Source organism: Dipodomys spectabilis, unplaced genomic scaffold (genome assembly GCF_019054845.1).
Source record: "Dipodomys spectabilis isolate Male_0828 unplaced genomic scaffold, ASM1905484v1 ptg000266l, whole genome shotgun sequence".
NCBI lineage: Eukaryota > Metazoa > Chordata > Mammalia > Rodentia > Heteromyidae > Dipodomys > Dipodomys spectabilis.
In genome coordinates, this window is record NW_024870943.1 from 2,253,867 (window position 1) to 2,268,976 (window position 15,110).

The following is a 15,110-nucleotide window of genomic DNA, read 5'->3' on the forward strand; positions in this document are numbered from 1 at the left end:
ACACACACACCCCTTTCAGAAGATATCAGAAAAGATGGAAGTTTCTTCAGGGAAACAGAGTAGAAAAAATTACTTTCAACAATAAAATGAAGGGTGTTTTTCCTCTGAGTGTGACAGACATAGTACTCAAAGTACGTAAAATTTTCAATGGCTTGAGAAGTAGAAAAGGAAAAAAAGAAAGAAACAAAACTGTTCTGAATTACTAAGTGAAAATTACAGAATTTGACTGGGCAGGATGGCTCACACCTGTCATCCTAGCTACTCAAGAGGCTGAGGTCTAAGGATTGAAGCCAGCTGGGACAGAAAAGTCTGTGAGACTCTTATTTCCAATTAACCACCAAACAAGCCACAAGCAGAGCTGTGGCTGAAGTGGTAGAGTAGCAACCTGAGTTCAAGTCCCATTATCAACATAAGAGGAAGAAAGATGGAAAGGAAAGGAAGGAAGGAATTTTGCATTTAGCAAACTATAAGACATTTCCCCCCATAACCAATGTGTGCCAAGCATACATTGTATTTAGCAGGTTTTCATAGCCATTGACTTTTACATATCTGCAATAGTCCAGGTTGGAAAGCACGACACCTAGGTCTTGGCCTCTTGTTCTGGCTCTACCTTGTCTTCAGGGATTTGGGGGTCACTTCAGGGGCACTGGGGGTGAGAGGGAGGCAGAGCCTCGCTGGCTGAGCCTCACTCCTCTGAGCCTCTCTGGGCTGGCTCTTTCCAGCACTTTCCTGCAATCTTCATCCCACCCCCACCTTCCCCCCGGAGGCAGGGCCGGCAGCCCCATCTTGCAGATGAAGAAACTGAGCCTCACCGGGGTGGAGTCCCTGCCCCACGTCAGTCACCAAGGTAGGAAGAGGCCGAGCCGGAGTTTGAGGTCAGAGCCCAGGCCTACCCCGCCTTGTTCTGCATCTGGTGACGGGTGACAGAAGAGTAAGCTCCAGGAACAGATCTGACCGAACACAAACAAGCCGAGAGAAGTGGGGATCCGCACCCAGATTTCCCAGATGAGGAAACTGAGGTGTCTGAAGGATTGGCAGGCATCGAGCCGGGTTCACCCAGCATCGAGTAAGTGCACAGCTGACCCAGATGTCTGGTGTTGGAGGCCTGATTGGGGAGGGGGGGACAGGGAGGACGCCATAGAGAAATGAGGTCCTAGAGAAAAGGGGGGGGGTTGGAGGCCTCTGGGGAGGGTTCATCTCCCTTCCCTGGGCCTTGGCTCTCACAGGCCTCGACCTGTCTCCCCCTCCCTCCTGTCCTGCCCCTTTGCCTGGCAGCAGTCCCACCTCTGTGACGCCCCAGTTCCCCCTCCATCCACCTTGGAGAGGAGGAGGCCAGGGATCGTCTGGGTCTGGGCTCTGACCAGGGAAGGGCTGGGCAGAAGGAGACACACAGGGACCTCAGTGGAAAAGATTAGCTACAGTGCAAGGAGCCAGAGAGGGATGGAGAAGGAGAGAGACAGAGAGATGGAGACTGACAGACAGACAGAGACTAAGAGAGAGACAGAAACAGAGAGAGAGTGAGAGAGAGAGAAAAGAAAGAAAGAGGAGGCACAAAGAGGAAATAATAGGGACAGAAACCTAAAGACAGGGGAAAAAAAAGATCACACAGAAAAGATGACAGTATGACAAGCAACAAGAGGGAGGCAGAGTTGGGAGGGACAGGCAAGAAAGAGAAGGCTGTCCACCCACAAACAGGCGGACACAGAGTAGAGGGGTTTAGAGAGGCCGCAGAGAAAGGCAGGCAGCTTGGTCTCAGGGCCCTGGCCTGGGGAGGGCCCCCCTAACACCCTACCCCCAGGGCGATAAGGCAGGGCTTGGAGGCCAATCAGCCTGGGCCCGCCCCGGGCCACCCCCTGCCCGCCCTCCCTTCCTCCCTCCCTCCCGCCCGCCTGCCCTCCCTCCCGCCTAGTGCCTGGTGCTCCGACACAGCCTGCCAGCAGCTGTCACCGCCGGGCCCCTAGAGCTCCAGCCCCAGAGCCTGTGAGTCGGGAGGGGAGGGAAGCCCCCTTTCCAGGAGCCTGCCATCCTAGTCATGGCCCATACCCCTCTCTCCCTCTTCTCTGTCTGGCCCTTCTTAGTTGGTGGGGTGTCGGGTGGAGGGGAAGGGCTTTCTACCTCTCTGTGTGCCTGCCACTTCTGACTAGCTGCCCCTAAACTTGATGCCCTCTGACCTCAACCCCAATGACTAAGTCCAGCCCTTTACCCCACCCCCGCTGGCCAGGGCAGCCCAGGGCACCGGCCCTCCCTCCCCCAGCCAGCCCCACCCAGTTGTGTCCATCTGTCCTTCAGAGGACCGGGGGTTCAGCCAGGAGGAAGGGAGGAGAAGGGGTTCGGGACCCCCAGCCCCACACAGAGCCCCTCCTTCACTGGGGACAAGACTCACAGGCTCACAAAACTGGGGGGATTACTGAGTGGTTGGCCCCCTGCCCTCCCCCTCACTGTCCCACCCCCAAGCCTGGGACCCGGCTGGGTCTTATAAGCCAGAAAGAAGACACCCCTCAAAATGTGCCCAGGAGGCCCCTCAGCTGACTGAAACAAGGCCAGCCTAAGACTTGCCCCACCAAGCCCTTCCCAGCTGCTTTTCAACACCCTCCGTGGCATTCCGGAAGCTTCTAGCTTGGATCTTGCTCCCCCCCCCTCCCCACCTTTCCAAGGCCACTTGAAAAGTTTAAGATCTATGTTAAGGTTTGGAGATTGTCTGCAGGGGCTTCTTGCCCCAGTCCTGACTCTCCCGGGGGGAAGCCGGCAGGGAGACAGGAAAGGCCATGGGTGATGAGCCCTCTCTTCCTCCTTGTTCCCAGAGGCACCCGGGGCCTGCCCCGCCCCCCTCCAGGCCGCGATGATTCTCCAATTCCTCACTCTTGCTCTGGTGACAGGTACAGGGTTGGGGGGATGGGGTGGGCAGGGTCACCCCCCTTCCTATCCCAGCACAGCTGAGGCTCCAAACACAGGACAACCCATATGATGTTTGCATGCTGACAGATAACCCTGGGCTATACCAGACAGCCCCCCCTTACCATCAGAGGCAGTCAGAGGGAACCCCGAGGGCCCAGGAAAGGGGGGGAGGGGACATGGGTCACTGGAAGTACTCAGGACCACCATTTACTGACCCCACCAAGATGGAAATGCTTCAGGTCTTTCCTGCCTGGCCACAGCCTTCCAGCTCACCAGGTTGAGACTCTCGGAGCACCCGCCCTCTCCGTCCCCGGCCACCCTGGACTCTGAGAGTCCTGGAGCTTCTCCTCTTGTCCCACCTAAGGCCCTCCTTCGGTCCCCACCCCTGCAGGGCATGTAGGGGGAGAGACCAGAATCATCAAAGGGTACGAGTGCAAGCCTCACTCCCAGCCCTGGCAGGTGGCGCTGTTCCAGAAGACGAGGCTTCTCTGTGGGGCCACCCTCATCGCCCCCAGATGGCTCCTGACCGCAGCTCACTGCCGCAAGCCGTGGGTGCGGGGGCTGGGGCGGGGCTGGGAGGGGGCGGGAGCCGGAGGGGTGGGGGGGGGTTGGTAGCAAAAGAAGTTGGAGATGGAGCCTGGGGTGCAAGCAATGGCACACTGAAGATAGTGGGCTGGGGGCCGGGGGTTCCCATGGGCGAGAGGTTTGGAAGAACCCTGGGTTCTAGAAGGTGTCATTCCCCCCCCTTCCAGTGCACCCCCACCTTTCCCTCTCTGACCACATCTCTCTCACCTCAGCCGTTACCTGGTCCTCCTGGGGGAGCACAACCTGCAGCGGGAGGACGGCTGTGAACAGAGGCGGATGGCCACCGAGTCCTTCCCCCACCCTGGCTTCAACAACAGTCTACCCAACAAGGACCACCGCAACGACATCATGCTGGTGAAGATGACGTCGCCGGCTGTCATCACCCACTCCGTGCGGCCGCTCACCCTGTCACCGCACTGCGTCGCCGCCGGCACTGACTGCCTCATCTCCGGATGGGGCACCACGTCCAGCCCCCAGTGTAGGGGCTCCGGAGGGAAATGTGGGGGGAGGGGGAGAGGGAGGGAAGGGGTGGACATAAATGTGGAATGACACAGGGGACCAAAGGACCCTCCAAGATGAGATTTAGAGGGACACGGGACAGGGTACTGGGGGGACATCTGTTAGTGAGATCAGACAAACGAAAGATCCAAAAGTCAGAGCTGAAGAAGGTGAAGACAGAGAGGAAGGGGCACTGTGGTCATGCCTGTAATCCCAGATACTCAAGACACAGGATAGGGAGAATTGCTGTTCCAAACCAAGGGAACAAATGAAATCAGGCGTGTTGGTGCTTATCTGTCAGCCCAGCTTTGTAGGAGGGTGTAGGTAGAAAGAGCCTATTCAAAAACAAAAGAAAAATTTTAAACACTCATGAAAGCAATAAAGATCTACAGACGTGGCTCATGAGATACAGTACCTGCATGACAAACAGAGGGTATGAGTTCAAATCCAAGTACCAGCAAGAAGAGAGATGGTTGTGATATGTGATCCCAGCACTGTAACTCCCTAGTGTAGAGCCTCCAGGAAGGGCCTGGCCTCTCCGGATTGCTTTTCTTCTCTAGTAAATGAGTCCACACAGCCACCAGCAGAATTAGAGTAGAGAGAGAGCCATAAGGGAATGGAATCAATCTATTCCTGTTGCCATTGCTACAAGCAGAGCTAGATGAACCGGCTGCAGGTGCAAAGGCCCAGGGAGGAGAGGCAGGGTCCCTCGCCCACCCCTGCCCTGTCCATGCTGTCTGTCTCCACAGTGCACCTGCCTCATTCCCTGCGATGCGCCAACATCTCCATCATTGGACACAAGGAGTGTGAGAGTGCCTACCCTGGCAACATCACGGACACCATGCTGTGCGCCAGCGTTCGGAAAGGGGGCAAGGACTCGTGCCAGGTGAGCAGGCTGGGCCCAGCCTTGCACACCTCCAGCCCCAGCCCCAGCTTTGAAATCTACACACAGCCACAGCCACAGCCCCAACCCCGACCCACCCGGTTCCCATTGATATTCCCCACCTGAACGTGATCGCTGGGCCCATGAGCACCCCCACGTCCAATCCCAGCCCCACCCACCCCCAACCTACCACCAGCCCAAGGAACAGCCCTGTCTTCTGTACCCCACCTCTGCCGCCACCGCCGCCACCCATCTGGGTACCCCCTCCTTTCCCCTGACTGGGTCTTTCTCTCTCCTGCCTCTGCCCAGGGTGATTCCGGAGGCCCCCTGGTCTGTGACGGGTCCCTCCAAGGCATTATCTCCTGGGGCCAGGATCCCTGTGCAGTGACCAGAAAGCCCGGGGTCTACACGAAAGTCTGCAAATACGTGGACTGGATCCATAAGACGATGAAGAACAACTAAACCATGAGATGATGGAAGGACAGTTGCCACAGGCCGGCTCCTTCCGTGTCTCCCTTGTTCACAATCCAATTTCAGTTCTTTCTACCCATCAGAAACCCTAAGCCAGAGCCGCCTCCCCACTCAGGGTGCTGCTTCACAGCTGTCAGCACCCCAGAGACCTGGGGCTTTAGAGTAAGCTGTGATTCTGGAGTTAACAGTCGTTACTTTGTTCTGTGTTCTCTTTAGCCCCAAGGATAGTTCCTGGAATTAACCAAAGTTTCAATAAAATAATTTTCAGATGAATGAATGAATGGACTGAGTGCTTATTATGGGCAGGGTCTGGGCACCGCTGGCTCCCGTTGGTCATCCTAGCTACTTAGAGGCCTGAAGATGGAGGCTCAAAGTAAGCCAGCCTGGGCAGGAAAGTCTGTGAAACTATTTCCAATGAACCACAAAAAAACCACAAGTGGAGTCGTGGCTCAAGGGGTAGAGTGCCAGCCTTGAGGGGAAAAGCTAAGGGACAGCACCCAGGGCCCTGAGTTCAAGCCCCAGTACACACCACACACACACACACACACACACACACCCCAAAAGAAAAATCAAAACTACATGAAATCAGAAATGTAACTTCATGACACAAATAATGCCGATGATCAGGGCGACTGTAATAGAAAGCAAAACCACAGGCAGAATATTGTTATCACAAGGTGTTTGATTGAACAGCTGAGCTCCGCCACCTCTAAAGTTACCTCAATTCTTTGTTTCTTATTTATCTCTTTCTACCCTGTCATCCTTTGGTGGTGCTAGGGTCTGAACTCTCAGAGCCTTCTGCAAGACAGGAGCTCTACCACTTGAGCCATGACTCTAGCCTTGTTTTATTTTTCAAATAACATCGTAAGTTTTTGTCCAGGTTGGCTTGGACCTTAGTCCTCCTGTTTATGCTTCCCACGTTACTGGTTCCCATCAATTTGCCCAGCTGATCATACGAGATAGGTAGCTGACTTTTTCCAAACTTGGGCTGGTTTTAATCCACCATCCTTCTGATCTCTGCTTCCCAAGTAGCCGGGATCACAGGTGTGAGCCACCACACCTGGCTTTAACTCAGTTCTCGATGGACTGAATGTTGCCTGAGTCGTCTAGGTGCTCTGCTCATCTTCTGGGCTTGGTGGCTGGCACGAGGAGGAAGAGTCCAGAGCTGAAACTAGGGCCTTCTGGTTGTTGGGTGGACTGTCTGTGAGTCATGTCCTTCCTGACCCTTCCATCCCTCACTCAAAAGGAGGGAGGTGGCCATAGTCATGTTGATACCCTTGCAGCCCAGGCCTCCCGTGATTCACGGGCCTGTGCGTCACCTGGAGATACAGGTGGTAGGGAGGGTGTGAGGCGGCTGCACGCAGGTGTGATGGCATCATCGTCCCTTGGCATGCACAGGACTGGCCACTGGGACACAGGTGGCCCTGTCCCATCCACAGAATGCTGTGCCCCTCCATGCCCCTCCTGGGTCCCCTTCCTGCTCCCTCATCCTCTGTCTCTTAGCTTAGGCCTCTCTGCCTGCACCACAGCCTCCCCCCCCCCCCTCTGCCTTCACCCCCAACTCCCCTTCTCTCAGCCTTGGTTTCTCTCAGCCATGGGGAACTAGTCTCTGCCCTTCCCTTTCCCTGAGCTCTCAGCCTCCCTCACTACTCTTCTGGATTCTGGCTTTTCTCTCCCTCTCCCTCTCCCTCTCCCTCTCCCTCTCCCTCACCTTCTCCCTCTACCTCTCTCTCTAGTTCATTTCCTATCTGTGACCATCACCATCACCCTTCCTCCCACCACCCAGATCCCTGGAGCCTTGGAACACCCCCCCCCCCATCCAATATACCCCCACATCTGGGAAGACTTCTGGGTAGGGTACCCCCCTCCCAGAATCCAGCTCCTCAAAGGCTATTTCCGGAGGAAGCCAGTATTCCAGGGCCCCACCCAGGACAGGAATCTGAGGCCCAAGTTGGGTGCCAGCCCCACCCACGTATAACTGGGGAGAGAGAAAGGGAGGGAGGAGGGAGTCCCTGGGGGGAGGGTGGGGAAGCTTCCGGGATCTTGGGGGTTAAAAGGGAAGATCTGGCAGGGGTCTTGGGGCAGAGGATTCTGAGAGCCCACACACCGCAGGGCTGGGAAGCTCTGGGTCTCCGCCCTGCTCTCTTATTGGCGACTCCAGGTGATGCCGTGCCCTCTCCCGGCTGGGGTGGGGTGCCCCAGGATGGGTGGCGGACCCTTGGGCCAAGGGCAGGTGCCTTGCTGGCGCTTCGAATTCCCTATCCGCAGGATGGGGAAGTCCCTCATCTGGGAGGTCTGGGAAGAGCCCCCCCCCCCCCCCCCCCCCCCCCCCCCCCCGCCCCACTGGCTCAGAGCCTCAGCCTCCACTCCGTCCCCTGCCGTAGGGGTGGTGAAACGGGGGCCTGGGCGCGGCCGACCGCCAGTCCGGGCAGCCTGGGCACAGAGAGCGCTGGCCTCAGGCATGGGGAGGACCGCAAGGTGCCGGGAGGGGCCTCAGCGGTACTGCACCCCGCAGGCCCTGGCGTGGTCTTAGCTGGGCTGGGGCAGCCCAGGCCCAGCAGACAGGGCCCCCAGAGGTGGGGGGCCTCTCAGGAGGAGCATCTGTTTTATCCCTCTCTGCCTCCCCAGCCCAGCTCCTAGTCATGAATCCCCTGCTCCTCTCCGCTGGCCCTGGCACACAGGCCCTGGTGAAGCTGCTGTTGCCGCTACTGGTGGCACAACTCTGGGGTGAGCTGGGGGACAGAAGACAGAGGACGGGGGCAGGTGGACAGGGAGTGGGAAATATGGGGACAGGGGACTGAGGACACGGGGCAGGGGAGCAGAGGACAGGAGACAGTGGACAGAGGACAGGGGACAGGAGGGTGGAAGGAGGATGGGGGTCAGGGAGGCAGAGAACAGGGGACGGGATGGGGGACAGGAGGGCAGGGGGACAGGGGATGGGAAATACAGGGACAGGGGACTGAGGACACAGCGCAGAGGAGCAGAGGACAGGGGACAGGACAGGGGGCAAGAGGACAGGGGGACAGAGAATAGGGGACGGGATGGGGGTCAGGAGGACTGGGAATCTGGGCGGCGGGAGCGCTGGGATTGGAGAGGGGGCGGGAGCTATCGCCGATTCTAGGACCCCGGCCCAGCCCTCGAGCTCACGGGGTAGGGAGTGGAGGATAGTGGGTACAGGGGCTCTTCTAGCTCCATCCCTGGATGTCCCGCCCCACAGGGAGCCCGTCCCTTCACCACCCCGACCTCTGCTTCCCCGCGGCGTTCTCTCCTCTCATTCTGACCCTACTTCTCACTCCACCCTAGATTGTCCCACCCAGCCCTCCCGCTCTTTGGCCCTTTCCCCTTTTCCTTCGCTATCTGATGACCCCCACCCCTTTTCTCTCCCAGCCTTCTAATCCACCGGCCTCTGGCCACGCCCCTTTACCTCACATTCCTTCTTTCCCCGCCCCCTCACCTCCAGCCACGTAGCCCCGCCTTGTCTCCGCCCCCTCCTCTGTCACTCTGCCTTGTCTCCGCCCCCTCCGCTGCCGCCCCCACTGCTGTCGCTCCACCTTGTCTCCGCCCCCTGTCACTCTGCCTTGTCTCCGCCCCCTCCGCTACCGCCCCGCCTTGTCTCCGCCCCCTCCTGTCACTCTGCCTTGTCTCCGCCCCCTCCGCTGCCGCCCCGCCTTATCTCCGCCCCCACTGCTGTCGCTCCGCCTTGTCTCCGCCCCCTGTCACTCTGCCTTGTCTCCGCCCCTTCTGTCGCTCCGCCTTGTCTCCGCCCCCTCATCGCCTCTGCGAGTTCTCGCCTGCTGTTTTCTCAGGCTGTTTGCACCCTGCTACCTCTCTACTGTGTCCTGGCCAACCTGTCCTGTTTCTGCCACGCCCCCAAGTCTCTCCGCCCCCTACTCACACGCCTTTCTTCTCCACCCACTTCTCCCCTCCCTCGGGTTCCTGCTCGTTGCCCTTAGCCCGATCCCAGGCCCAGCCCTCGCCCCTGCTAGCTCTGACCTCTGCCTCATCCCCTGTTTCTCTGCAGCCGCCGAGGCGCTGCTCCCTGGAAACCTCACGACCCCGGACGCAGCGGCCTTGGGCGCCCCGTGCGCGCGTGGCTCGCAGCCCTGGCAGGTCTCCCTCTTCAACGGCCTGTCCTTCCACTGCGCGGGCGTCTTGGTGGACCGGAGCTGGGTGCTCACTGCCGCGCACTGCTGGGACAATAAGTAGGGGTCTCCCCGGAGGGCCATGCTGGGGATGAAGGGCACACTCCCTGAGACACGCCCCTGGCGGACACGCCCCCGGGAGGGCACGCCATTGGATGACACTCCCCCTCAGACACGCCTATTGGATGACACGTCCCCTTAGGGCCCGTCCCCAGAAAGCCCATTGAATGACACGCCCCCTGGAGGACACGCCTCCGGAAAGCCCCTGGGAGGCCACGCCCCCTGGAGGCCACGCCCCCGAGGGGCGGGGACGCGCAGCGCGGGTGGCTGAGCCCGGCCGCCTAGTCCCAGCCCGGCTTGGACAGCAGGGGGCGGCGCGGGCCTTCCCGGTGTTTCCCGCTTCGTTCCTGGTTCCCTGCGGGCGTGGAGGGCACAGGACTAAGCACTGGCGCTCCAAACTAAAAGAAGCCCCCATCCCGCCAAGTCCCCGCCGGGGAGGCCGGGCTGCGTCCCCGGGGTTCGCGGCCACTCCTGACACCGGGGTTCCCGCCCCCCCCCCGGCCCGGGGACCCCCCCGCGCCCCTCCCGGGGACCCAGCCCTCCAAGGTGGATTTTCTCCCCCCAGACCGCTGTGGGCTCGAGTCGGGGACGACCACCTGCTGCTTCTCCAAGGGGAGCAGCTGCGTCTGGCTTCCCGGGCTGTCGTCCACCCCAAGTACCGCCGGGGCCCGGCCCCGGTGCTGCCTCGCCGCACCGACGACTACGACCTCATGCTGCTGAAGCTGGGCCGGCCCGCAGAGTTGGGACCCCGCGTGCAGACGCTGCGGCTGCCGCTCAGCTGCGCCCAGCCTGGGGACACCTGCCACGTGGCCGGCTGGGGGACCACCGCCTCCCGCAGAGGCAAGAGCTGGGGCCCAGGGCTCAGGGGCAGAGCCTGGGCCTGGATCCCCGGGTCTGAGGGAGGAGGCTGGGCCTGGACCTCTGAGTCTGAGGGAGGAGGCTGGGCCTGGGGCTCATCAGGCACATTCCTCTTCAGTGAAGTACAACAGAGGCCTGAGCTGCTCCCGGGTGACAATCCTGAGTTCTAAAGAGTGTGAGGTTTTCTATCCGGGCGTGATCTCCAGCAACATGATCTGTGCAGGACTAGACAGAGGCCAGGACCCTTGCCAGGTAGGAGCTGACCTCAAAAAGGTCTCTGCCTTGCAGAGGGCGTGGGGGGGGGGGAACTGCTGGGAGATGATGGAGAGATGGCCCAGGATGGCCCGCCCTGCCCCACCCCACCCCACCTTGCCCCACCCCTACCTCACACCCATGCTCCACACATTCCTAGCAGATGCCCCGTCCCTTCTCCTGGCCCTTCTCCATATCCCGCCTACCATGAACCCCAGCACACCTCCATTCTCCCTTCCTAGCCCCAGACCCCCAAGTCCTCCTCCTCCCTCCCTAGTGCACCCCAACCTGGTCCCCAACTCCCACCCAGCTGAGTCCCACTGCTGTTGAGACCCCACCCCTTCCATCCTGTCCCTCCCTGGGTGGCAGGGGCAGGTCCCACCTTCGCTCTCTCCCCGCAGAGTGACTCCGGCGGCCCTCTGGTGTGCGGGGAGACCCTGCAGGGTGTCCTGTCCTGGGGCATGTACCCCTGTGGCTCCGCCCAGCACCCTGCCGTCTACACCCGGGTCTGCAAGCTGGTCCCGTGGATTGAGAAGACCATACGCTCCAACTGACCCCTCCACAGCCCCCACATCCCCCCCACGGCCCCCACCTCATACCTGGGAGCACCTGCCCCTCGCTCCTCCTCCTCCCGCCCACAGGAGCCCAAGGGCAGACAGTCAGTGTCGTTTGTTCAGAGAAGCAAGAAAGCAGATAGTCTCCTGGAAGTTTCTGGAGCCATGACACCATGGCTTCCTCTACCGCTCGCTGCTGTGTGCCCTGGGACAAGCTAAGGCCCTCTCTGAGCCCTGGTTCTCCCCCCTACAAGACAGAGACCATGCGTGCCCATCTCTTAGCCACAACGTATGTGAATCTTTGTGATGATTGGGGAATGCTGAAGGCAGGGAGCCACAAGCATGGAATAAACGTTACCTGCCCACGAGGGCCTGTAACTATGTAGAGGAGAAGGGTGTGGCAGTCTTCATTCCCAAACATCTGCAGTCCCCAAGGGCTGATGGGAAAACCCTGTCCCTCACTCCCCAGTGACGGGGTCCAGACAATGTCTCATTCCTGTGTCCTAGCCAGGCTGGCCGGGACTCTCCTGGTCTCCCCTCTTGGCTTTCATGAGGCAAGGTGCCAGCCTTGAGCACAAAATAAGGGAAATTGCCCAGGCCCTGAGTTGGAGCCCCAGGACTGGCACACATACACACACACACACACACACACACACACACACCTTTAGTTGGTTTATTTTTAATTTCTCTGGGATTCTCCTCCCATGGACACTGTCTCTATAAGTATTTCTCTCCTGGGAGGGATGGGAGTGAGGTTACCCACAGAGCCCAAGCAAAACTAGTAGGCAGCCCCACGTGGCCTGATGAGACTCTTGAACTCCAATGAATGAGCAAAGAGCTCAACGTGGAGCCATGGCTCAAGTGGTTGAGCACCAGCCTTGAGGGGGGAAAATAGCTAAGAGAGATCACTCATGCCCTGAGTTCAAGCCCCAGCATACACTCTCTCTCTCTCTCTGTCTCTTTCTCTCTCTCTCTCTCTCTCTCTCTCTCTCTCTCTCTCACACACACACACACACACACACACACACACACAGAGTCCACCTGCTTTGGTGTACTCTTTCCAACATCTGTTTTATGTGTTGTTTTTTTTTGTTTTTGGTTGGTTGTGGGACTTGAACTTTGGGCCTGGGAGCTGTCCCTCAGCTCTTCAGCTCAAGGCTAGTGCTCTACCACTTGAGCCACAGTGCCACTTCTGGTTTTCTAGTGGTTTATTGGAGATAAGGAGTCCCACAGAGTTTCTTGCCCAGGCTGGCTTTGAACCCTGATCCTCAGATCTCAGCCTCCTGAGTAGCTAGGATTACAGCGTGAGCCATGGGCACCTGTAATCCAGCCCAACATCTGTTTGTAAAGCAACTACTGTTGCAATCCCAGCAGGGTTTGGGAGGGGGCGGGGTCAGAGGAAGGCCGGTGTCTGAGGTCTGAGCACGAGGTCTGGGCGATGTCTTCCTGGGCAATGTCTCCCTGGGCTGGCTCTTCCTCACCCAGTCTCCAACAGCACACCCAGGAAATGTCAGGCCCACATGTGTAGCAGCCGGCTGCATCATCCGGGCATCAGAAACAAAAGAGGCGGGAAATGTGCTCACTGGATTTCTGCACTAAAGCGATTCACCAGTTCTCTTCACTCCCTCCATGGTGTTTACTGACTGGGTGCCAGTCACCACACCCTGTCCTCAAGAAGCTGCCCATCAGGTTGTGGAGATGAGCAAGCCATACATTCTTGTCATTCAGGTCCCTCTACTCAAAGGCCACTTCCTCCAGGAGACCTTCCTGGATTGCCCTGGGAAAGGAGGATGGCCAATAATCTCATTTGCTTATTTCTTTCTGTTCTTTTCTCCTTTTTTCCTCCTCCTCCTTCTCCTCTTTCTTCTTCAGCAATACTGGGGATTGAATTCAGGGTCTCTTGATTTCTATATAACCACTCTACCACTTGAACCATACCCCCAGACCTTTTGCTTTTAGTTGTTTTTGTTGGTTGGTTCCACATAGAGTCTTCTGTTAACTTTGCCCTCGCTTGGCCTCTGCCTCTGCCTCTCTGAGTACATGCTGGGCTTATAGACACGTGCCGCCATACCCAGCTCGTTTTCCAGAGAGGGTCTGGCCTTGAACTTCCATCCTCTTGTCTCCACTCCTGGAATGGCTGGGACTGCAGGCATGCACAGCCACGCACAGCTGTTTATTTCTTTTGTAGTGCTTATTACAGCTCAAATTATCTCATTCACCTGTCTTCCTGATTATTGTCTGTATAGCCCCCTCCCCACTCCCACCCCAGCACCCACACAAAATCAAGGCCAGCAGAGCTGTAGATCTTTGCTCACTGCATTTTTCTAAACACTTACCCCAGTGCCCGGCACAAAACACACTGAGGACTGGCCTGGAACACAAATGCGACAGTGTTGTCACAGAGGAAGTACCAGCCATACCTTGGAGAGTCAGAGAAGGCTTTTTCACAGGAGGGGACATTTGCATAGGGTTTGAAAGGTGAGGTTAGAGTTCACCAGCTAGAGAAGAAAAGCTTTTCTGTCACTGATATGTGGCCTTGAGCAAGTGACCTGAATGTTCTTCCTACCATAATTTCTCCCTCTGAATTAAACAGGGTCCAGCCCCTGGTCTCCAGGACTTTCTTGTCTGGAGAGGGAATTCACGTGACTGTGGGTGGTAGGTTCTAGAAAGTTCCGTGGGATTCATTTACTCAACATTCATACGTGTCGCTCTCCTCCCCTCTCCTGGGGTACTGGGATGGATCCCAGAGCCCTGAGTACCCTCAGTAAATGCTCTCCCGTTTGGTCCATACCCCTAGCCCTTTCATTTATATTTTGTTTTTGAGGTAGTTTCTGAGCTGGCCTCAAACCTAAGACCCTCCTGTTGTACATCCACGGTAGCTGGGGGTACAGGCATACACTACCTACCCCTCGTCTTGCAAGTGCTTCATAGGTGTCCATTCACATGGCCCCTCCACACTTTTGACAGATGGAGTGACTCAGAGAGATCTGAGGTCTTGACCTAAGTCACAAACCAATACAGAGCCAATCAAGAGCACCAGACCCAGGTGGTCCAGTCCTGGACTCTATGGTCCAAACAGCAAAAGTGGACAGAACTGAGGGTGCCTAGGCAACCTTTGCCTGGAAAAACCAGAGAAGACATCTTGGTGGAGGGTTACTTAGGTTGGGTCTTGAAGGATGAGTAAGAGTACGTCAGAAAAAAGAAGGATATGGAGAAAGATGTTCACTCATTCAATTAACATCTCTTAAGGACTCCTAAGAGCCCTGCCCAAGACTGGGTGATCCTGGGGACACAGAGATGAGTCAGACCAGGAGCTGGGAGACATGCAGCCAGTGCACTCAGGAATTGGCAAAAATCTGGAAGGATTATTAACAGAGAAGGTAGGGGGAAAGCCGCTGTTTATGCCTGTAATTCCAGCCACTTGGGAGGCTGGGATCTGAGAGGATCATGGTTCAAAGCCAGCCCAGGCAAGAAAGCCCGTGAGACTCTTACCTGCTGTGAATAGCAGAAAGCTGGAAGTGCAGCTGTGGCTCATGGGGTAGAGGGCTAGCCTTGAGCAAAAGAGCTCAGTGATGGGGCCCAGGCCATGAGTTCAAGGCCCAGTACCAATACAAGATGGAGGCGGGGAGGGGGTACTTGGTTTCAAGTGGGTGCACAAGCACCAGGGTCCTTGATGGGAGGGGGCGGGGTGGAGGTGCAGAAGAGACAGATGGTGACAAGTTTGGGTCAATCTTGATTTCTCCTCATTGTAGGCACGGCCTGGGCGCTGGTGGGAAGGGGCTCCCTCCACCCAGGACAGGGGTTGGGGGTAGTGTCCTGTAGATCAGGGCGCTCTTTGCAGCCTTGGCCGACTCTGAGATGCTCTCCGCCTGCCCCCCTTTCTGGCCCCCCATCCTCTTTCCCTGGGCCTCC

General features: G+C 57.8%; 2 protein-coding genes across 2 annotated transcripts; both read left to right on the forward strand.

The window, feature by feature from the left end:
* Positions 1-2,812: 2,812 nt before the first annotated feature.
* On the forward strand, positions 2,813-5,498 carry Klk11 (kallikrein related peptidase 11). The gene is made up of 5 exons (XM_042700196.1): positions 2,813-2,876; positions 3,287-3,443; positions 3,693-3,958; positions 4,728-4,864; positions 5,171-5,498. Exons 1-5 carry the CDS (start codon positions 2,840-2,842, stop codon positions 5,321-5,323), a joined length of 750 nt encoding a protein of 249 aa, XP_042556130.1. The 5' UTR covers positions 2,813-2,839; the 3' UTR covers positions 5,324-5,498.
* A 1,931-nt stretch (positions 5,499-7,429) lies between these two features.
* Positions 7,430-11,585, forward strand: Klk10 (kallikrein related peptidase 10). Its single transcript, XM_042700198.1, has 6 exons — positions 7,430-7,493; positions 7,961-8,059; positions 9,354-9,534; positions 10,100-10,374; positions 10,511-10,644; positions 11,046-11,585. The coding sequence occupies exons 2-6, from the start codon at positions 7,975-7,977 to the stop codon at positions 11,196-11,198; spliced, it is 828 nt and encodes a 275-aa protein (XP_042556132.1). The 5' UTR covers positions 7,430-7,493; positions 7,961-7,974; the 3' UTR covers positions 11,199-11,585.
* Positions 11,586-15,110: the final 3,525 nt, after the last annotated feature.

Bases quoted from the DNA above. Each gene is read 5' to 3' on its own strand.
- Klk11 (XM_042700196.1), top strand. From the start codon at position 2,840: ATGATTCTCCAATTCCTCACTCTTGCTCTGGTGACAG. The intron at 2,877-3,286 runs GTACAGGGTTGG...CCACCCCTGCAG, and splicing joins CACTCTTGCTCTGGTGACAG to GGCATGTAGGGGGAGAGACC. The intron at 3,444-3,692 runs GTGGGTGCGGGG...CTCTCACCTCAG, and splicing joins GCAGCTCACTGCCGCAAGCC to CCGTTACCTGGTCCTCCTGG.
- Klk10 (XM_042700198.1), top strand. From the start codon at position 7,975: ATGAATCCCCTGCTCCTCTCCGCTGGCCCTGGCACACAGGCCCTGGTG. The intron at 8,060-9,353 runs GTGAGCTGGGGG...GTTTCTCTGCAG, and splicing joins ACTGGTGGCACAACTCTGGG to CCGCCGAGGCGCTGCTCCCT. The intron at 9,535-10,099 runs GTAGGGGTCTCC...TTCTCCCCCCAG, and splicing joins GCGCACTGCTGGGACAATAA to ACCGCTGTGGGCTCGAGTCG.